Consider the following 23050-nt stretch of genomic DNA (forward strand, 5'->3'; position numbering starts at 1 on the left):
CGCAGTTAAGCATGTTAGCACAAAAAATTTGGCATTGGGCAATTCACAACCAAATTCGCCTAATTGCACAGTTTATACCAGGGATACAAAATCAACTCGCAGACAATCTCTCTCGAGATCACCAACAGGTCCACGAATGGGAAATTCACCCCCAAATACTGAACACTTATTTCAAACTCTGGGGAACACCTCAGATAGACTTGTTTGCGACAAGGGAGAACGCAAAATGCCAAAACTTCGCATCCAGATACCCACACAAACAATCCCAAGGCAATGCCCTATGGATGAACTGGTCAGGGATATTTGCTTACGCTTTTCCTCCTCTCCCTCTCCTTCCCTACCTGGTAAACAAACTCAGTCAAAGCAAACTCAAACTCATATTGATAGCACCAACTTGGGCAAGGCAACCCTGGTACACAACGCTGCTAGACCTATCAGTGGTACCCTGCATCAAATTGCCCAACAGGCCAGATCTGTTGACACAGCACAACCAAAAGATCAGACACCCAGATCCAGCATCGCTGAATCTAGCAATCTGGCTCCTGAAATCCTAGAATTCGGGCACTTACAACTTACCCAAGAATGTATGGAAGTCATAAAACAAGCAAGAAGGCCATCCACCAGGCACTGCTATGCAAGTAAATGGAAGAGGTTTGTTTGCTACTGCCATATTAATCAAATACAACCATTACACACAACTCCAGAACATGTAGTGGGTTACTTGCTTCACTTACAAAAATCTAACCTAGCTTTCTCTTCCATTAAGATTCACCTTGCAGCAATATCTGCATACCTGCAGACTACCTATTCAACTTCCCTATATAAAATACCAGTCATTAAAGCATTCATGGAGGGCCTTAGGAGAATTATACCACCAAGAACACTACCTGTTCCTTCATGGAACCTAAATGTTGTCCTAACTAGACTTATGGGTCCACCTTTTGAACCCATGCACTCCTGCGACATACAGTTCCTAACCTGGAAGGTAGCATTTCTCATCGCCATTACTTCCCTGAGAAGAGTAAGCGAGATTCAGGCGTTTACTATACAGGAACCTTTTATACAACTACACAAAAATAAAGTCGTCCTAAGGACCAATCCTAAATTTTTGCCAAAGGTTATTTCACCGTTCCATCTAAATCAAACAGTGGAACTTCCGGTGTTCTTTCCACAGCCAGATACCGTAGCTGAAAGGGCACTACATACATTAGATGTCAAAAGAGCATTAATGTATTACATTGACAGAACAAAGAACATCAGAAAGACTAAACAACTCTTTATTGCATTTCAAAAACCTCATGCAGGAAACCCAATTTCAAAACAAGGTATAGCCAGATGGATAGTTAAATGCATCCAAATCTGCTACCTTAAAGCTAAACGACAGCTGCCCATTACACCAAGGGCACACTCAACCAGAAAGAAAGGTGCTACCATGGCCTTTCTAGGAAACATCCCAATGCAAGAAATATGTAAGGCAGCCACATGGTCTACGCCTCACACATTCACCAAGCACTACTGTGTAGACGTGTTATCCGCACAACAAGCCACAGTAGGTCAAGCTGTATTAAGGACATTGTTTCAGACTACTTCCACTCCTACAGGCTGATCCACCGCTTTTGGGGAAATAACTGCTTACTAGTCTATTGCAGAACATGCGTATCTACAGCGACAGATGCCATCGAACTGAAAATGTCACTTACCCAGTGTACATCTGTTCGTGGCATCAGTCGCAGTAGATTCGCATGTGCCCACCCGCCTCCCCGGGAGCCTGTAGCAGTTTGGAAGTTACCTTCAATTATTTATATATGTATCATCTCAACCTTAAATAAGTGCATACTTAGTCACTCCATTGCATGGGCACTATTACTACAATTCAACTCCTACCTCACCCTCTGCGGGGAAAAACAATCGAGGATGGAGTCGACGCCCATGCGCAATGGAGACAAAAGGAGGAGTCACTCGGTCCCGTGACTCGAAAGACTTCTTCGAAGAAAAACAACTTGTAACACTCCGGCCCAACACCAGATGGCGAGCTATTGCAGAACATGCGAATCTACTGCGACTGATGCCACGAACAGATGTACACTGGGTAAGTGACATTTTCATTTCTAGGGTTCAGGGTAGCCCTTAAATACTAAATTTAAGGGCGTGTTTAGGTCTGGGGGTTTAGTAGCCAATGGCTACTAGCCCTGAGGGTGGGTACACCCTCTTTGTGCCTCCTCCCAAGGGGAGGGGGTCACAATCCTAACCCTATTGGGGGAATCCTCCATCTGCAAGATGGAGGATTTCTAAAAGTCAGAGTCACCTCAGCTCAGGACACCTTAGGGGCTGTCCTGACTGGCCAGTGACTCCTCCTTGTTTTTCTCATTATTTTCTCCGGCCTTGCCGCCAAAAGTGGGGCCTGGCCGGAGGGGGCGGGCAACTCCACTAGCTGGAGTGTCCTGCTGGGTTGGCACAAAGGAGGTGAGCCTTTGAGGCTCACCGCCAGGTGTGACAATTCCTGCCTGGGAGAGGTGTTAGCATCTCCACCCAGTACAGGCTTTGTTACTGGCCTCAGAGTGACAAAGGCACTCTCCCCATGGGGCCAGCAACATGTCTCGGTTTGTGGCAGGCTGCTAAAACTAGTCAGCCTACACAGATAGTCGGTTAAGTTTCAGGGGGCACCTCTAAGGTGCCCTCTGTGGTGTATTTTACAATAAAATGTACACTGGCATCAGTGTGCATTTATTGTGCTGAGAAGTTTGATACCAAACTTCCCAGTTTTCAGTGTAGCCATTATGGTGCTGTGGAGTTCGTGTTTGACAGACTCCCAGACCATATACTCTTATGGCTACCCTGCACTTACAATGTCTAAGGTTTTGTTTAGACACTGTAGGGGTACCATGCTCATGCACTGGTACCCTCACCTATGGTATAGTGCACCCTGCCTTAGGGCTGTAAGGCCTGCTAGAGGGGTGTCTTACCTATACTGCATAGGCAGTGAGAGGCTGGCATGGCACCCTGAGGGGAGTGCCATGTCGACTTACTCGTTTTGTCCTCACTAGCACACACAAGCTGGCAAGCAGTGTGTCTGTGCTGAGTGAGAGGTCTCCAGGGTGGCATAAGACATGCTGCAGCCCTTAGAGACCTTCCTTGGCATCAGGGCCCTTGGTACTAGAAGTACCAGTTACAAGGGACTTATCTGGATGCCAGGGTCTGCCAATTGTGGATACAAAAGTACAGGTTAGGGAAAGAACACTGGTGCTGGGGCCTGGTTAGCAGGCCTCAGCACACTTTCAATTGTAAACATAGCATCAGCAAAGGCAAAAAGTCAGGGGGCAACCATGCCAAGGAGGCATTTCCTTACAACTGCTTTTCCCTGATGTTAACAAGTTATTAGGCACGTCCGTTTACATTTCCCTCCTGGTGCTAAAACCCGGAGAGAAAGTGGCAGCTAAATTCAAATTTTCTATTTTACTGTGTAGGTGCCACACACATACCTTTAATATTTTTTAGAAATGAATGGTAATCCAGTAATTGTTTTGACCAGTGTTTTAATCAGATCACCGTGAGTGATGGAGACATCGACTATCTTAGTCTGTAGAGGTACAAAGGTCCCATTCCGTTCTTCGAGTACAGTGCTTAGGCAGTTATCTGAACTGAAGAATGTAGTTTTTATGGGCCTCAATCTACTAGTTTTTTGGTTTAAAAATAAAGTGAAGCTGTTACAAATGGGGTCTGTAGTTGGCAGTTTGCACCCTGTCCAAGTAGGGACCCTCACTCTAGGCATGGTAAGGGAGTCGCATACCTAAAATAATCCCTGCTCTCACCCACTTAGTAGCTTGGCCCAAACAGTCCAGCTTATCTCGGAGACAATGTGTAAAGTATTTGCGCACACACACACATTAACGCAGTGAAAGCACCACAAAAGTGCTCCAAAACCAGTTTAGAAAAATAACCAATATTAATCTGAGTTAAACAAGACCAAAACAACAAAAATCCAACATACACAATTAGAGATCACTTTTTAAGGTTTTAAAGCAGTCTTAATCCTGAAGTATTAATAGTTGTATCCTGGATGTGCCCAAAACGAATAGGTTGCGGCCCTCAAAGAAGGTGATGTTGGTGTGTAGAATCCTTACTTCAGTGCAGCGTTGATAAAGAAAATGACACCAAACGGTGTGTGGAAAATCCAGACGCACAGCAAAGATGAATCTGTGCTGAAGCAGGAGGTGTGTCAAAACCAAAGCGACGAGACGGGTGCTGCATCGTATTTTCTTTTAATTTGTTTAAATTCTTTTTAATCCCCCTGTCAACATCCAGGTCACCAACTTCGACTCCAGGGTTACAGGGACTGGATTTGGCACCACTTGGCAAGTCAGGACTCTCAGCAGTAGAGCCCAAGAACTGCTAAATGAAGTCTTTGACCCTGAGACATCTTGACGGGAGGCAAGCTCACTTAATGCCCTTGGAGAACCTTGGAAAGCAGGATGTAAAATGCAGAGTCCAGTCCTTTCACTACCAGGGTGGAAGCAGCAGCCAGCACAGCACAGCCCATCAATAGGCAAAGTCGCAGATCCTCTTACAGCATCCAGCTCTTCTTCCTGGTTGAATGTCCTCAGTCCAAAAGGGTTGTGAAGTTGTGGTCTCAGAGACCCACTGCGTATACTCATTTCTGCTTTTGTAGTAGGCTAACTTCAAAGGAAAGTCTTTGTAGTGCACAAGACCCTGCCTTGCTTTGCCCTGCCCTGCCTTGCCTGCCCTGCCCTGGCCCCAGACACACTCCAGGGTTGTTGGAGACTGCTTTGTGTAAGGACAGGCACAGCCCTATTCAGGTGCAAGTGTCAGGTCCTCCCACCACTCTAGCTCAGGAAGACTCATTAGGATATGCAGGACACGCATGAGCTCTCTTTGGGTGACTGTCTAAAGGGAATTCACAAACAGCCAAATTGTCATCCTTACCCAGACATATATTCCTCAGGCAGAGGCACTGAATGGTTGAGCAAGAAAATGCCCACTTCTAAAAGTGGCATTTTCGAACTTACATCTTTTGGTGAAGTTGGCTTTTAAATTGTATTTTTAAATTCTGAGTTCAGAGATTACAAACTCTGTATGTATCTGCTGCCAATGGGGCAGTATTTCACTATCCGGATATGTAAAGCACACCCGTGCGCGTCTTACCTTTTTAAATACACTGTACTCTGACCTAAGGGCTGCCTTGGGCCTGCCTTAGGGGTGACTTATATGTAGTAAAAGAAGTTCGGGCCTAGCAAGTGGGTGTTGCCAGGTCGAACTGGCAGTTTAAACCTGCCCACACAGACACTGCTGCGGCTTGTTTTGTGTCCCACTGCTTTGAAAATGCAATAAAAAAAAATAATTAAAAAACTAAGTTCTGAGGCACGTTGTTGTTCACAAGATCCCTCATTAACTTTGCCCCTGCCTACGAGGCAGTTCGTTTATGTTTACCAATGTTAATAAGTGTTCAAGGTTGCTGCAGAATGGGCAGTCCAGTTTAAGTATAATCTACTGTATTTCATAAGAATAAAAGAAAATTCCAAAGCGTTACACGACCACTGCAATAGTTTAATTTCATTTATAAAGATCTTTACCTTTAGAAATTGTGCTGCCGTACATGTATAAAAAGGCTGTATTCAGAATAATTCAGGCTAGACGTTTGGTGCTTATTTTCTCCAAGTCAAAGCACTCGAAGATTGCTGCCTTTCTGCCTGAAGTGTTACTACATTGGGGAGTGTACTTCGCCCCAAAATATAAAAAATAAGGAAATCAGAAGAGGCCCGGTGTATCGTTTGATTATCTGCAAGAGGATACATAACCAAAAGAAGTAACATGAACCCATTAAATAGATTCTGTTTTGGTCAATTGCAACATGTTTTTGAGATACCTTCAGGCTTTCAGCAGTTTTTCCCTTACAGGAACGGTGATGACTCGCATCATATTTCAAAATTTTGTTGGCACTTTAAGATTAAGAAGTGTTAACAATGTCTTATTTAACCTCCTAGGTCAAAAATGTGAGTTCCAGGATGCCTTTGTTTTGCTAAGTGAAAAGAAAATTTCCAGTGTCCAGTCCATTGTTCCTGCCCTTGAAATAGCTAATGCTCACCGTAAGCCTCTGGTCATTATTGCTGAAGATGTTGATGGCGAAGCTCTTAGCACTCTGGTGTTGAATAGGTAAGTGTTGTTTTTTTTTTTTTAACAACTTTATTCAAAGATTATTGTGAAGTGACTTTTACATGCACAAATGCAGTCATATGTAGCAAGAGGTCGATGGACACCATTACGCTACCCTATTTACATACACACAGGAAAAAAAACAAAAGGTCACAGGGACTTTCTAGTTGGGACATACAATTTAAAAAAAAAAAAAAAAATCATAGAAATTCACTTAAAAAAACAAAGGTTTACAGGGGGTTCTAGTTATGTTCTGAATTTACTCGTACAAACCCATAGAAATTCAGCACCAAAGTTACTAGCAGAAGAAAAAACTCTTACTATAGAAACTTGGTCCTAACTACTAGATTCTAATGCTGCCATATATCTGTGGTGGGGTTGCTAGTTGCTCAGACTCAGACTTTGGTTGGACAGTCTGTAAAATATATCTTTGACAAGAGCGGCTTAAATGACTGTCTCCTCTTGCCTGTCTTGTTGATAACACATGATTTTGAGGACTGCTCATATCAATCTGCATGAATAGTAAAACGGCCCTCAAAACTCTGCCACCTACAAACATTCCTAAACTCATTGGAATGTACTTCAAAATTAGCAACAATGGTTTTGAACCTCTGCAGTTAACGGACGTCCAGTAAACCATTGCATTCCATTTTCATGCTGAACTCCTCATCCATCCCATCTCTAGGATTTGAGGTAGAGAGTACTTTCACTATAGTGCTGGAATAAACAAAATAGAAATGTATATGTGTATAAATATTGTGCTCCTGTAATGTCTATTAAACCTTCTCTTGCATATCACTTTCAAATGAACCCCCCCCCCCCCCCCCCCCAAACAGTCTCCTGTTGTGTGTCAGCATTGTCCTGATTCCATTTCTTTTTTTAATCCTTTCTCCCATAGATGCTCAAATTTAGATTAATGCTGTTTTGCAAAAGCCAGCGTGATGGGCTTTTTGAATATTTCTAGTGTTATGTAAAAGTAACTAATACGCACCTTATAAACCTTTTTTGAACTGGGATATAGTCTAAGGTTGGAAGCTTGGGGAATATTACATTTCATGTTATTTTGGTGGGAAAATTGCACTTGCTGAAATTAATTTCTTTTTTCTTGAAGACTGAAAGTTGGACTCCAAGTTGTTGCTGTAAAAGCACCAGGATTTGGAGATAATCGAAAGAACCAACTTAAAGACATGGCTGTTTCTTCTGGTGGTGCTGTAAGTATATGCTATAGTTGCACCATTTACAATGTAAATAAGACTCAGGCCTAATGATAACACTGTTTTGGCCTTTCATTGAGAAATGTGCATGCTAAAATTGCGCAGGCTTCTACAGACAGGTTAAAGATATTGTAAACTTTCTTTTTAGTATCCCATTGATGAGCCAGTTGTACTGCAACTATCGGACCTGAAATATCTAGATGGAAGAGATCCTTGCTTTAGTCTTTCAAGGTGGTGGGGCATCATAATTGTTAAATATGCCTCCATAACACCCTACGACATCCCTTCTTCATACATTATAATGGAGACACTGCTACTTTAAAAATGAAACCTGCTCACGAAATCGGTCAAAGGTTTTACATTACTAAAGCGCCAAAATGTGCCTTATTTTGGTACCAAAATATACTGCATCAATGAGCTATCAGTGTTTCACCAATCAAGTGAAAGTCACTAAAAAAGAATGTAAATCTAATAACTTGGCAAACAGAGACAGTCAAAGTTAGAAAAAAATGATCTTGGACAAATGTGTGAAACTCACTAAATAAACCAATTTTCCACTTCTGTCACGAGTAAGACCCCATAAAAAAGTACCTTCAAATAAATGTGCATTAATTTAACAAATTTTCCCTTTACGTGAATTAGGCGTCTTTCACTTTAATGGTGCCAGGTTGTCTAACTCGCCCAATAGCAATGAATTGAAAAAGGAAATCCCAAGATAGGATAATTATTATTATTTATTTTTTTATTTTTTTAAATCCAATTTAGCCATGTTTTCACTATGGATATGTTCCTCTGATTGTCAGGTTAATGACGGTCAAAGTTCTGTAAGTTGTTGCTGTATGAATCGGGCTGCCACAAGCAAGTCAAGTCCTTCCTTATGCAGTCTCAGTAGCTTTTCGGGGCGAAATTTGACAATGGTGTATGACATTTAATGCCAAATAATAGACTGCAAGAAAGAGTTGAAAAAATCTACCTGACAGATTGAGGGTTGGAAAGGCCAGAGTCTGCACTATGAGTGCTGATAAACCAGTTCAGGGGGACAACGGAGGAAAAGTCAGTCAACCCTTTCAGGAATCCTGTGGTTCCGTTTAGCAGCTTGGAGCAGTTCAGTTCTTGCACAGATAAGGAGCACTAACTTAGGTAATGTTACATTAAACAATAATACTTATGAGGAAAAAAACAATTGGTTAAACAGTTTTTTTTTTTTTTTTTTTTTTTTAAAGTGAAAAATTAGATGCCATACATTTCTGTATGTGTTTTTATTTATTTTTAATGGCTGATGTATGAAACCATTTGTTGGTTGTAGAACAGTCCTTTAAACAGACGTGTACAGGTGGTTTAAATATAATATTAGAACATTGGAATATTGGTGGCTCCATTGCAGACAATGAAGTGCTCCGGGCATTTACTGCCTGGTAGAAGCCCGGAGTGTCAACATTCCAATGTTCTTTGTTCAAAGCAACAGCTGTGAACAAAGCTTTACGGAGCCTGAGGGGATTTTAATCCCCTCGAGCGCCATGAGGAATTTGTTTAAATTTGATAGAACATTCTGTCCTTGAGTGGCAAAATACTCTAATAGCTTAGAACCCGCTGTAGCGAGCTCTACCGGCCGTTAAAGGCCCTTCGGTTCGGGCCTTTAATGTGGGAGCGGACCTTTTAATGGCTGGAAGAGCCCGCTACAGCAGGTTCTAAGGCTATATTAAAATGTTCAAAAGAATCACTTTGGTTTCTATGGCATGGAAAGAAATTTCCTAAGCATTTGAATAGGCAGGATTGACAATTTCAGCAGCACAAATAACCTATTTTCAAGATTTGAGCCAAAGGACCATGGCTTTAAAAAGGCTTTCATGGTCTGGTTGGCTAGGGTTAAGTTGGTTAACGTGTTAGATGGGCACTCTTCATGATGTTTAAAGTGTGTGTGGAGATTTCTGCAACAGTTCCAGACTTTTTTTCAACCGTGGCTATTTCTCTTTGGTTTGCATGCTTCACTGACGAGACCATACAGTTCCCTGTATGTGTGAAGTGCTGGGCCTCAAAATAGCAGATTGAGGTCTACTGTAGGTTAAGTGTCTGCTATTTCCAACAAGAAGACACTTTTCTAGCTCTGTTAGCAGTTGTTGGTCTAACTAGGACTTTAACAAAAGCCAGCCAGAACAGATTTGGTTCCTTCCAGAATGGTGAAGGAACCATGTGATCCTAGAACTTTTGCAAAGGTGTGTCCGACATGGCAAGATATAAGGGTTGTACCTGAGACCATTGTTTAGCTAAAAGAGGATGTAGCTGACATGACAGCGTGAAATAGGGCTTAGGCTACATTAGGGATAGCTAAACTCCTTCCTGCTAACCCCCTTTGTGTTGAGGTGTGGTACTTTTGAGGGCCTATATCGGAAAAGTTCAGTGATGGTGCAGGCTGAGTTAGAGGGTGGTTTGGGTTCCACTAGTTGCCCTGTGTTTCTCCAGTTTACACTGTGAACTGCTCTTAAACATTTTGCAACTACCTGCGGCTTAAATAATTTTGTATAAAACTACAGGACTAAAGAGGATGAAAAGAATTGCAGACTCTGGAATTCCACCTCCACTATTTCTTTATTTGCAAACCTGCTATTAATATTGGCTATTGTGCCCCCATTTCAGGATACAACACTAGCCATATAAATGACTATCTTTCCATTCTGACTCAGTGTGAACATACTATGCAATTATGCCATAAAATGCTCCATTGTATGTGTGTTAACTTGCTTGTTCTAGCAGTGTTTAGACAATAGCTGGGCCACAAGTTTGAATCCCTGGCAAGCTAATGTGTTTGTAGATGTATTTTTTATAATTGAGTTTGATTATACAAATAGTACTGATACTTGTATTTAGGCTTGACTATTGTACATGTGAAAGCATTGGATTTTTATTGCAGGTTTTTGGAGAAGAGGGATTAACTTTAAATCTGGAAGATATTCAACCGCATGATTTTGGCAAAGTAGGAGAGGTTATTGTGACTAAAGATGATACCATGCTGCTGAAAGGAAAGGGGGATAAAACTCAGATTGAGAAGCGTGTCCAGGAAATCTTGGAACAGTTGGAAGCTACAAATAGCGACTATGAAAAAGAAAAGTTAAATGAAAGGCTTGCCAAACTTTCTGACGGTGTGGCCGTTCTAAAGGTAAGGCAAATTGTGTGTTTTGTAGTGATGTACATTCCCATTGTGTAATGTCAATGCCCAGTGATTTTGATGTATGAAATCAAATAATTTGTTCTTGAGAGCCAATCCTGAGCAAAGTGATTGGTTGCCATCTTAATGAGTGCCACACTGCAAATGTAGTGGCCTACTGAGTGGAACAGCTCATGAAAGTCAAACCCAAAGCTTTTGCAGATAAAAATATATGTTCGATGGCATCTGTCGCTGTAGATACGCATGTTCTGCAATAGCTCGCCATCTGGTGTTGGGCCGGAGTGTTACAAGTTGTTTTTCTTCGAAGAAGTCTTTCGAGTCACGGGACCGAGTGACTCCTCCTTTTGTCTCCATTGCGCATGGGCGTCGACTCCATCTTCGATTGTTTTTTTTCCGCCATCGGGTTCGGACGTGTTCCTGTCGCTCCGAGTTTCGGAACGGAAAAAATTAGTTAATTTCGGAAGATTTTCGTCGGTATTGTTGCGTTCGGGATCGGCGTACTTAGATTCCACACCGCATCGAAGAGCTCCGGTGCCCTTCGGGGTAGTTTTTCGATCCTCCGTCGGGGCCTGGTCGGCCCGACCGCGTGCTGAAGAATGCCGATGGAACGGACCCCGTTCCGTTTCTGCCCCAAATGCCACAATAAATACCCCTACACAGACCAACACTTGGTCTGCAACCTGTGCCTGTCACCTGAGCACAGCGAAGACACCTGCGAGGCCTGTCGTGCGTTCCGGTCCCGAAAAACACTCCGAGACCGTCGAGCCAGAAGACTTCAAATGGCGTCCGCACCGACAGCCCAACGGGAGTTCGAGGAACAAGAAGAGGAAGGTTCCTTCTCGATCCAAGACTCAGACTCCGAAGGATTCGACGATACACAAACCGTGAGTAAGACGTCGAAAACCACACAAAGAGACATTTACAAGGCCCAGGGGACGCCACTGCCACCAGGCCATGGCTCGACCCATAAATTCGGTGACCGACCTTCGGCACCGAAAAAGGCCCAAACAGTGCCGAGATCGTCCGACTCCGGTCGAGACACAGGCACGCAGCCTTCTCGGGACCGAGAAAGTGCTGGAGACAAGCCTCGACACCGAGATGCCGGTGTCGACACGGCTCGACGCCGAGACAGCGGCACCGAAACAGATCGACGCCGAGAGGTTTCGGCCCCGAAAAGGAAAAAAGTCACCTCGGAGCCGAAAAAACACGCAGACAAAGTTTCGATGCCGAAACAAACTGCAAGCGACCCAGCTTCAGGCTCTTGTACAGAAGAGCACTCGCTAACCTCCCAAATGCAAAAGCATAGGTTTGAGGAAGAGCTACAAGCAACTGATGTGGACCATACGCAAAAGCGTATCTTCATTCAGCAGGGGACAGGAAAAATAAGCACCCTTCCCCCCATTAGGAGAAAGAGAAGGTTGGAGTTCCAGACGGAACAAGCACCACAACCAAAAGTGGTGAAAAGAGTTACACCACCACCCTCTCCTCCGCCCGTAATTAACGTTTCACCAGCACAAACGCCATCACACTCCCCAGCTCACACCACCATGAGCCAGGGTGACCAAGATCAGGACGCATGGGACCTATACGACGCCCCAGTGTCAGATAACAGCCCGGAGGCATACCCTACAAAACCATCTCCACCAGAAGACAGCACCGCGTACTCTCAGGTGGTGGCTAGAGCAGCACAATTTCACAACGTAAGCCTCCACTCAGAACAGGTCGAGGATGATTTCTTGTTCAACACACTCTCCTCCACCCACAGCTCATACCAAAGCCTGCCTATGCTCCCTGGTATGCTCCGGCACGCAAAAGACATATTTAAGGACCCAGTCAAAAGTAGGGCAATCACACCAAGGGTGGAAAAAAAGTATAAGCCGCCTCCTACGGACCCGGTTTTCATCACAACACAGCTGCCACCAGACTCTGTTGTTGTAGGAGCAGCTAGGAAAAGGGCCAACTCTCACACATCTGGAGATGCACCACCCCCAGATAAAGAAAGCCGCAAGTTCGATGCAGCTGGTAAGAGAGTCGCAGCACAAGCTGCAAACCAGTGGCGCATCGCGAACTCCCAGGCACTACTTGCGCGCTATGACAGAGCCCACTGGGACGAGATGCAACATCTCATCGAACATCTGCCCAAAGACTTCCAAAATAGGGCAAAACAAGTGGTTGAGGAGGGACAGGCCATCTCCAACAACCAGATACGTTCCTCCATGGACGCTGCAGATACAGCTGCACGGACAATTAATACATCTGTAACTATCAGAAGGCATGCATGGCTCCGAACGTCTGGATTTAAACCAGAGATTCAACAAGCAGTTCTCAATATGCCTTTTAATCAAAAAGAACTGTTCGGTCCAGAAGTGGACACAGCGATTGAGAAACTCAAAAAAGATACGGACACTGCCAAAGCCATGGGCGCACTCTACTCCCCGCAGAGCAGAGGGAATTACAGCACATTCCGTAAAACGCCCTTTCGAGGGGGGTTTCGGGGTCAAAGCACACAAGCCAGCACCTCACAAGCGACACCGTCCACTTACCAGGGACAGTATAGAGGAGGTTTTCGGGGACAATATAGAGGAGGGCAATTCCCTAGAAATAGAGGGAGATTTCAAAGCCCCAAAACCTCTACTACTAAACAATGACTCACATGTCACTCACCCCCTCCACACAACACCAGTGGGGGGAAGAATAGGTCATTATTACAAAGCATGGGAGGAAATCACTACAGACACTTGGGTTCTAGCAATTATCCAACATGGTTATTGCATAGAATTTCTACAATTCCCTCCAAACATACCACCAAAAGCACAAAATTTAACAACACACCATTCCAATCTCCTGGAGATAGAAGTGCAGGCACTATTGCAAAAGAATGCAATCGAAATAGTGCCAAACACACAAATAAACACAGGAGTTTACTCACTGTACTTTCTGATACCAAAGAAGGACAAAACGCTGAGACCAATCCTAGACCTCAGAGTAGTGAACACTTTCATCAAATCAGACCACTTCCACATGGTCACACTACAAGAAGTATTGCCATTGCTAAAACTGCACGACTACATGGCAACTTTAGACCTCAAAGATGCTTATTTCCATATACCAATACACCCATCGCACAGGAAATACCTAAGGTTTGTATTCAAAGGAATACATTACCAATTCAAGGTACTGCCTTTCGGATTAACAACCGCACCAAGAGTCTTTACCAAATGTCTAGCAGTAGTCGCAGCACACATAAGAAGGCAGCAAATACATGTGTTCCCATATCTAGACGACTGGCTAATCAAGGCCCATTCGTTCATACAGTGCTCAAATCACACAAATCAGATCATACAAACCCTCTTCAAACTCGGGTTCACCGTCAATTTCACAAAATCCAAAATTCTGCCACGCAAGGTACAACAATACCTGGGAGCCATAATAGACACATCAAAGGGAGTAGCCACTCCAAGTCCACAAAGAATTCAAAATTTCAACACCATCATACAACGCATGTATCCAACACAAAAGATACAGGCAAAGATGGTATTACAACTCCTAGGCATGATGTCATCATGCATAGCCATTGTCCCAAACGCAAGACTGCACATGAGGCCATTACAACAATGCCTAGCATCACAGTGGTCTCAAGCACAGGGTCACCTTCTAGATCTGGTGTTAATAGACCGCCAAACTTACCTCTCGCTTCTGTGGTGGAACAACATAAATTTAAACAAGGGGCGGCCTTTCCAAGACCCAGTGCCACAATACGTAATAACAACAGATGCTTCCATGACCGGGTGGGGAGCACACCTCGATCAACACAGCATACAAGGACAATGGAACGTACATCAAACAAAACTGCATATCAATCACCTAGAACTTCTAGCAGTTTTTCAAGCACTAAAAGCTTTCCAACCAATAATAGTTCACAAATACATTCTCGTCAAAACAGACAACATGACAACAATGTATTATCTAAACAAGCAGGGAGGGACGCACTCCACGCAGTTAAGCCTGCTAGCACAAGAAATTTGGCATTGGGCAATTCACAACCAAATTCGCCTAATTGCACAGTTTATACCAGGGATACAAAATCAACTCGCAGACAATCTCTCTCGATCACCAACAAGTCCACGAATGGGAAATTCACCCCCAAATTCTGAACACTTATTTCAAACTCTGGGGAACACCTCAGATAGACTTGTTTGCGACAAGGGAGAACGCAAAATGCCAAAACTTCGCATCCAGGTACCCACACAAACAATCCCAAGGCAATGCCCTATGGATGAACTGGTCAGGGATATTTGCTTACGCTTTTCCTCCTCTCCCTCTCCTTCCTTACCTGGTAAACAAACTCAGTCAAAGCAAACTCAAACTCATATTGATAGCACCAACTTGGGCAAGGCAACCCTGGTACACAACGCTGCTAGACCTATCAGTGGTACCCTGCATCAAATTGCCCAACAGGCCAGATCTGTTGACACAGCACAACCAAAAGATCAGACACCCAGATCCAGCATCGCTGAATCTAGCAATCTGGCTCCTGAAATCCTAGAATTCGGGCACTTACAACTTACCCAAGAATGTATGGAAGTCATAAAACAAGCAAGAAGGCCATCCACCAGGCACTGCTATGCAAGTAAATGGAAGAGGTTTGTTTGCTACTGCCATATTAATCAAATACAACCATTACACACAACTCCAGAACATGTAGTGGGTTACTTGCTTCACTTACAAAAATCTAACCTAGCTTTCTCTTCCATTAAGATTCACCTTGCAGCAATATCTGCATACCTGCAGACTACCTATTCAACTTCCCTATATAGAATACCAGTCATTAAAGCATTCATGGAGGGCCTTAGGAGAATTATACCACCAAGAACACTACCTGTTCCTTCATGGAACCTAAATGTTGTCCTAACTAGACTTATGGGTCCACCTTTTGAACCCATGCACTCCTGCGACATACAGTTCCTAACCTGGAAGGTGGCATTTCTCATCGCCATTACTTCCCTGAGAAGAGTAAGCGAGATTCAGGCGTTCACTATACAGGAACCTTTTATACAACTACACAAAAATAAAGTCGTCCTAAGGACCAATCCTAAATTTTTGCCAAAGGTTATTTCACCGTTCCATCTAAATCAAACAGTGGAACTTCCAGTGTTCTTTCCACAGCCAGATACCGTAGCTGAAAGGGCACTACATACATTAGATGTCAAAAGAGCATTGATGTATTACATTGACAGAACAAAGAACATCAGAAAGACTAAACAACTCTTTATTGCATTTCAAAAACCTCATGCAGGAAACCCAATTTCAAAACAAGGTATAGCCAGATGGATAGTTAAATGCATCCAAATCTGCTACCTTAAAGCTAAACGACAGCTGCCCATTACACCAAGGGCACACTCAACCAGAAAGAAAGGTGCTACCATGGCCTTTCTAGGAAACATCCCAATGCAAAAAATATGTAAGGCAGCCACATGGTCTACGCCTCACACATTCACCAAGCACTACTGTGTAGACGTGTTATCCGCACAACAAGCCACAGTAGGTCAAGCCGTATTAAGGACATTATTTCAAACTACTTCCACTCCTACAGGCTAATCCACCGCTTTTGGGGAAATAACTGCTTACTAGTCTATGCAGAACATGCGTATCTACAGCGACAGATGCCATCGAACTGAAAATGTCACTTACCCAGTGTACATCTGTTCGTGGCATCAGTCGCAGTCGATTCGCATGTGCCCACCCGCCTCCCCGGGAGCCTGTAGCAGTTTGGAAGTTACCTTCAATTATTTATGTATCATCTCAACCTTAAATAGGTGCATACTTAGTCACTCCATTGCATGGGCACTATTACTACAATTCAACTCCTACCTCACCCTCTGCGGGGAAAAACAATCGAAGATGGAGTCGACGCCCATGCGCAATGGAGACAAAAGGAGGAGTCACTCGGTCCCGTGACTCGAAAGACTTCTTCGAAGAAAAACAACTTGTAACACTCCGGCCCAACACCAGATGGCGAGCTATTGCAGAACATGCAAATCTACTGCGACTGATGCCACGAACAGATGTACACTGGGTAAGTGACATTTTCATTACTACGAGTTCTTGTGGTACTGCATGCTTTCATTGGCTGCTGTGACTGTTTTTCAGTTTCATTTTTTTTTTTTTTTTTTTACAAAAAACTGTATTGCATTTTAATAAGCGATAGATTTGGATCACAGTTGGGAGGAATCTTGTCATTTTACATATATTTCACAAAAGATGCGGTGGCATTCTGTTAGAGAATTGTGCTTCAGATACAACAAATCATTGCAATTCTGTGTCCTTGAGATGATCATCGTAAATTATATTGTGCATAGTGGTTACATGAAATCCCACCAATCCCTTTTCCTCCAGCCTCCCCTTCAGTTCGACTTTGGGCCTGATTAGGGCCTTGACGGTTAGAATATTCTGTCACAAATGTGACGAATATCTATCCACCGTATTACAAGTTCCCTTATATCCTATGGCACTTTTAAAACGGCGGGCATCAATTTAACCGTACTACACCATGGAATCAATAGGCCAGGATTCAACAATTTTAAGGGCTTATTGAAAATGTTGCTGTTCAGTGCATTTATAGTACTTTTGGGGTAACTAAACTTGTGGAGGAGGCTTGATTCTTGATAAATGATGAGTCCAGTCCCAGTTATGTGTCTGCTGCAAACAAGCAAATGCACAAAAAACAGCATCAAAGGAGGGACTCTCAGTGCATGTAGCTATTAACAGGGTCTGAGCAAACTAACTCACAAGTCTCGAGGACCAGTCGCCTAAGGTATTCACACCAATATACAATGAGATTTGATCCCAAAAATGATCTTTTGAAATTGAATAAACACCAGCTTCAAGTAACTGCCTCTGAAGGCACAACCTCTGGAAACTCCTTAGTTATGGAATAGGAAAACAAAGCAGGTCTACTCTGTAGAGCAGCCAGTCGTAATGAAGAGAAACCCAAAAAGTAATCATTAGTTTGGGCCACATACCAGTGTTATGTCTTTTGCTCACTGTGCCATTACATATAGGGACCTTCTATATGCAAATCATACTTGTTCTTGCTCTAGTGTTCGCCTCCAGTTTGAACTTCTAGTTCATGTCCCCTCTGAATTTGATGTGATTTAGAACAACTCCAGATTCATTTCTGTTTTGTTGGGCTTCATCAGTGAGGTGTGGCTTCAGTGCTGCATTCAAAACGTTCTTCCATTGTCTTTAAAACCCTTAAGATCCAATTTAGGATGAAATGGTGGTATAGCTTGCTTGTGGCAATTTTAAATCTCACCACCTCGTTGTCGGTTTTCCCAAGACATATATCCTACAAAATTAGAAAATATACAAAGCTGGTTTAGTGATCAGCAGAATTCTGTCTCCATCTGAGACATGTGGTAGTTGGTTCACTAGCATTTGTTTTCTCAGCATTGCCGTACAAATTGGAAATTAAAACATAATATTTATTGTAGGAAGTTGGCTCTGTATGCACTATTTCAAAGTAAGGAATAGTATGCACAGAGTCCAAGGGTTCCCTTTAGAGGTAAGATAGTGGCATCTAATGCTCTATTTTGTGGTAGTGTGGTCGAGCAGTAGGCTTATCAAAGGAGTAGTGTTAAGCATTTGTTGTACACACACAGGCAATAAATGAAGAACACCCACTCAAAGACAATTCCAGGCCAATAGGTTTTTGTATAGAAAAATATCTTTTCTTAGTTTATTTTAAGAACCACAGGTTCAAATTTTACATGTAATACTTTAAATGAAAGGTATTGCAGGTAGGTACTTTAGGAACTTTGAATAATCAAAATAGCATATACAGTCTTCACATAAATCACATATAGCTATTTTAAAACTAGACACAGTGCAATTTTCACAGTTCCTGGGGGAGGTAAAGTATTGTTAGTTCTTGCAGGTAAGTTAACCACCTACGGGGTTCAAGGTTGGGTCCAAGGTAGCCCACTGTTGGGGGTTCAGAGCAACCCCAAAGTTACCACACCAGCAGCTCAGGGCCGGTCAGGTGCAGAGGTCAAAGTGGTGCCCAAAACGCATAGGCTTCAATGGAGAAGGGGCTGCCCTGGTTCCAGTCTGCCAGCAGGTAAGTACCCGCGTCTTCGGAGGGCAGACCAGGGGGGTTTTGTAGGGCACCGGGGGGACACAAGTTGGCACAAAAAGTACACCCTCAGCAGCACGGGGGTGGCCGGGTGCAGTGTGCAAACACACGTCGGGTTTCCAATGTAAATCAATGGGAGACCAAGGGGTCTCTTCAGCGATGCAGGCAAGGGGGGGGGGGGGGCTCCTCGGGGTAGCCACCACCTGGGCAAGGGAAAGGGCCTCCTGGGGGTGACTCCTGCACTGGAGTTCCGATCCTTCAGGTCCTGGGGTCTGCGGGTGCAGAGTCTTTACCAGGCGTCGGGATCTGGGAAGCAGGCAGTCACGGTCAGGGGGAGCCTCGGGATTCCCTCTGCAGGTGTCGCTGTTGGGGCTCAGGGGGGGCAACTCTGGCTACTCACAGTCTCGTAGTCGCCGGGGAGTCCTCCCTGAAGTGTTGTTTCTCCACAAGTCGAGCCGGGGGCATCGGGTGCAGAGAAGCAAGTCTCACGCTTCCGGCGGGAAACGCAGTTGTCTTGAAGTTGCTCCTTTGGAAACAAAGTTGCAGTCTTGGGTGAACAGAGCCGCTGTCCTCGGGAGTTCTTGGTCCTTTTAGAGCAGGGCAGTCCTCTGAGGATTCAGAGGTCGCTGGTGTAGGAAGTTGGCTCTGTATGTGCTATTTCAAAGTAAGGAATAGCATTCACAGAGTCCAAGGGTTCCCCTTAGAGGTAAGATAGTGGCAAAAAGAGATAAATACTAATGCTCTATTTTGTGGTAGTGTGGTCGAGCAGTAGGCTTATCAAAGGAGTAGTGTTAAGCATTTGTTGTACATACACACAGGCAATAAATGAGGAACACACACTCCGAGACAATTCTAGCCAATATGTTTTTGTATAGAAAAATATCTTTTCTTAGTTTTATTTTAAGAACCACAGGTTCAAATTCTACATGTAATATCTCATTTGAAAGGTATTGCAGGTAAGTACTTTAGGAACTTTGAATAATCACAATAGCATATATACCTTTTACATAAAACACATATAGCTATTTTAAAAGTGGACACACTGCAATTTTCACAGTTCCTGGGGGAGGTAAAGTATTGTTAGTTCTTGCAGGTAAGTAAACCACCTACGGGGTTCAAATTGGGGTCCAAGGTAGCCCACCGTTGGGGGTTCAGAGCAACCCCAAAGTTACCACACCAGCAGCTCAGGGCCGGTCAGGTGCAGAGGTCAAAGGGGTGCCCAAAACACATAGGGTTCAATGGAGGTAAGGGGGTGCCCCGGTTCCAGTCTGCCAGCAGGTAAGTACCCGTGTCTTCGGAGGGCAGACCAGGGGGGTTTTGTAGGGCACAGGGGGGGACACAAGTCAGCACAAAAAGTACACCCTCAGCAGCACGGGGGCGGCCGGGTGCAGTGTGCAAACACGCGTCGGGTTTCCAATAGGTTTCAATGAGAGACCAAGGGGTCTCTTCAGCGTTGCAGGCAGGCGGGGGGGGGGGGGGGGCTCCTCGGGGTAGCCACCACCTGGGCAAGGGAGAGGGCCTCCTGGGGGTCACTCCTGCACTGGAGTTCCGATCCTTCAGGTCCTGGGGGATGCGGGTGCAGGGTCTTTTCCAGGCGTCGGGATTTCAGAGTCAGGCAGTCGCGGTCAGGGGGAGCCTCGGGATTCCCTCTGCAGGCGTCGCTGTGGAGGCTCAGGGGGGACAACTTTGGTTACTCAGTCTTGGAGTCGCCGGAGGGTCCTCCCTGTAGCGTTGTTTCTTCACCAGTCGAATCGGGGTCGCCGGGTGCAGTGTTGCAAGTCTCACGCTAGTTGCGGGGATTGCAGGGGTCTTTAAATCTGCTCCTCTGGATACAAAGTTGCAGTCTTTGTTGAACAGGGCTGCTGTTCTCAGGAGTTTCTTGGTCTTTTGGAAGCAGGGCAGTCTTCTGAGGCTTCAGAGGTCGCTGGTCCTGGGGAAAGCGTTGCTGGAGCAGTTTTCTTCTGAAGGCAGGAGACAGGCCGGTAGGACTGGGGCCAAAGCAGTTGGTGTCTTCTTTCTTCTTCTGCAGGGGTTTTTCAGCTCAGCAGTCCTCTTCTGTAAGTTGCAGGAATCTAAATTCTTAGGTTCAGGGGAGCCCTTAAATACTAAATTTAAGGGCGTGTTTAGGTCTGGGGGGTTAGTAGCCAATGGCTACTAGCCCTGAGGGTGGGTACACCCTCTTTGTGCCTCCTCCCAAGGGGAGGGGGGTCCCATTCCTATCCCTATTGGGGGAATCCTCCATCTGCAAGATGGAGGATTTCTAAAAGTTAGAGTCACTTCAGCTCATGACACCTTAGGGGCTGTCCTGACTGGCCAGTGACTCCTCCTTGTTATTCTCATTATTTCCTCCGGCCTTGCCGCCAAAAGTGGGGGCCGTGGCCGGAGGGGGCGGGCAACTCCACTAGCTGGAGTGTCCTGTGGTGCTGGAACAAAGGGGGTGAGCCTTTGAGGCTCACCGCCAGGTGTTACAGCTCCTGCCTGGGGGAGGTGATAGCATCTCCACCCAGTGCAGGCTTTGTTACTGGCCACAGCGTGACAAAGGCACTCTCCCCATGTGGCCAGCAACATGTCTCGGGGGTGGCAGGCTGCTGGAACCAGTCAGCCTACACAGGTAGTCGGATACAGTTTCAGGGGGCACCTCTAAGGTGCCCTCTGGGGTGTATTTTACAATAAAATGTACACTGGCATCAGTGTGCATTTATTGTGCTGAGAAGTTTGATACCAAACTTCCCAGTTTTCAGTGTAGCCATTATGGTGCTGTGGAGTTCGTGTTTGACAGACTCCCAGACCATATACTCTTATGGCTACCCTGCACTTACAATGTCTAAGGTTTGGCTTAGACACTGTAGGGGCACAGCGCTCATGCACTGGTGCCCTCACCTATGGTATAGTGCACCCTGCCTTAGGGCTGTAAGGCCTGCTAGAGGGGTGACTTATCTATACTTGCATAGGCAGTGAGAGGCTGGCATGGCACCCTGAGGGGAGTGCCATGTTGACTTACTCATTTTGTTCTCACCAGCACACACAAGCTGGCAAGCAGTGTGTCTGTGCTGAGTGAGGGGTCCCCAGGGTGGCATAAGACATGCTGCAGCCCTTAGAGACCTTCCCTGGCATCAGGGCCCTCGGTACCAATTGTGAAAACAAAAGTACATCTTAGGGAAAGAACACTGGTGCTGGGGCCTGGTTAGCAGGTCTCAGCACACTTTCAAATCAAAACTTAGCATCAGCAAAGGCAAAAAGTCAGGGGGTAACCATGCCAAGGAGGCATTTCCTTACATTTATGGGTCAAATCTGTTTTATTGGTTTTAACATATAAAGTACGAAGCACATTGTTCTAGTCGCCAACAATTCGACCACCTAGTTACAACGTCTCAATGTGACACGCAAGAGAGCATGCACATGATGACTCTCTTATTGCCAGGAGGAATCTCCCTTTTCGTCCGTCTCCTAACATTCAGAAGAGCAAGGTGGGCAAAAACAAAGATCCAATGACCTCAGTGCTTCATGCATAAGAAACAAAACATATAAATAATTAACAATACAGGAACTGCACTCCTATTCCCCCCCCCCCCCCCCCCCCAATACAGCTATGTCCCTCATCTCCCCCAACTCTCTCCCCGTCCTCTCACAGCAACATCATCCCAGGTCCCCCCCTACCCAGCAGGCCAAACATCTTCTAAGAAGCACATGTCAACCCCAGAACCCTCAAATAAGTCGGGAATGCCAGCTCAGTAAACTCTGTTGATAGGATCTGAAGAAACTGCTTCCATAACGTACCTATGTCACCCACTCTCTGTTGAGAAACCAGGGTAAGCTTCTCCATTGCAAGAATAAACCACAACTTCTGAAGCCAGGTCACATACGTTGGTACCCTGTCTGTCACCCATAAGGCTAGTATCGACTGTACTGCTGCATTGGGCACCAGCACCATCTGTCGCCCCTTTAGGGATCGTAGAGGAAAGTGAGGGAGTTGGGTAGGCACAACAGTATATACGATGGAAACCTAGGAAGCTCGGTCCTAAATACCTTGTCAATATTGTCTAAGATGCTCGTCCAATATCTCTTAAGTTTGGGACAGTGCCAAAGCAGATGCACCAGCGTACCTGTATTACCACACCCCCTCCAGCAAAGGCTGGGCTTGGTGGGGTCCTATGAATGTAACCTGTCTAGGGTGTAATACCAATAGGAAGCCACTTTATACGCCGTCTCCGTCCCCGCTGCATTGAAGGCTGTAAGATGTGCTCTATAGTATATATTGTCCCATTCCTCCTCAGAGAACTCCCTCTCCTGCTCATTCTCCCATCTCAATTGCCCTTTAGACTTAGGCTGGCGCTCCACCCCTTGCAAGAATCTATACAGTTCTGAAAGCAC

At 44.9% G+C, this 23050-nt stretch overlaps 1 protein-coding gene across 1 annotated transcript in view; it reads left to right on the plus strand.

Moving 5' to 3' along the window:
• HSPD1 (heat shock protein family D (Hsp60) member 1) overlaps positions 1-23050 on the plus strand; it is a 167471-nt gene that overhangs the window by 82833 nt on the left and 61588 nt on the right. The window contains exons 7-9 of the mRNA XM_069225827.1: positions 6000-6168; positions 7280-7379; positions 10291-10536. Of these exons, the coding sequence (XP_069081928.1) occupies positions 6000-6168; positions 7280-7379; positions 10291-10536 (515 nt within the window). The remainder of the gene's footprint in view (positions 1-5999; positions 6169-7279; positions 7380-10290; positions 10537-23050) is intronic.

The sequence above is a fragment of the Pleurodeles waltl genome, chromosome 3_1, assembly GCF_031143425.1.
Source record: "Pleurodeles waltl isolate 20211129_DDA chromosome 3_1, aPleWal1.hap1.20221129, whole genome shotgun sequence".
Taxonomy (NCBI): domain Eukaryota; kingdom Metazoa; phylum Chordata; class Amphibia; order Caudata; family Salamandridae; genus Pleurodeles; species Pleurodeles waltl.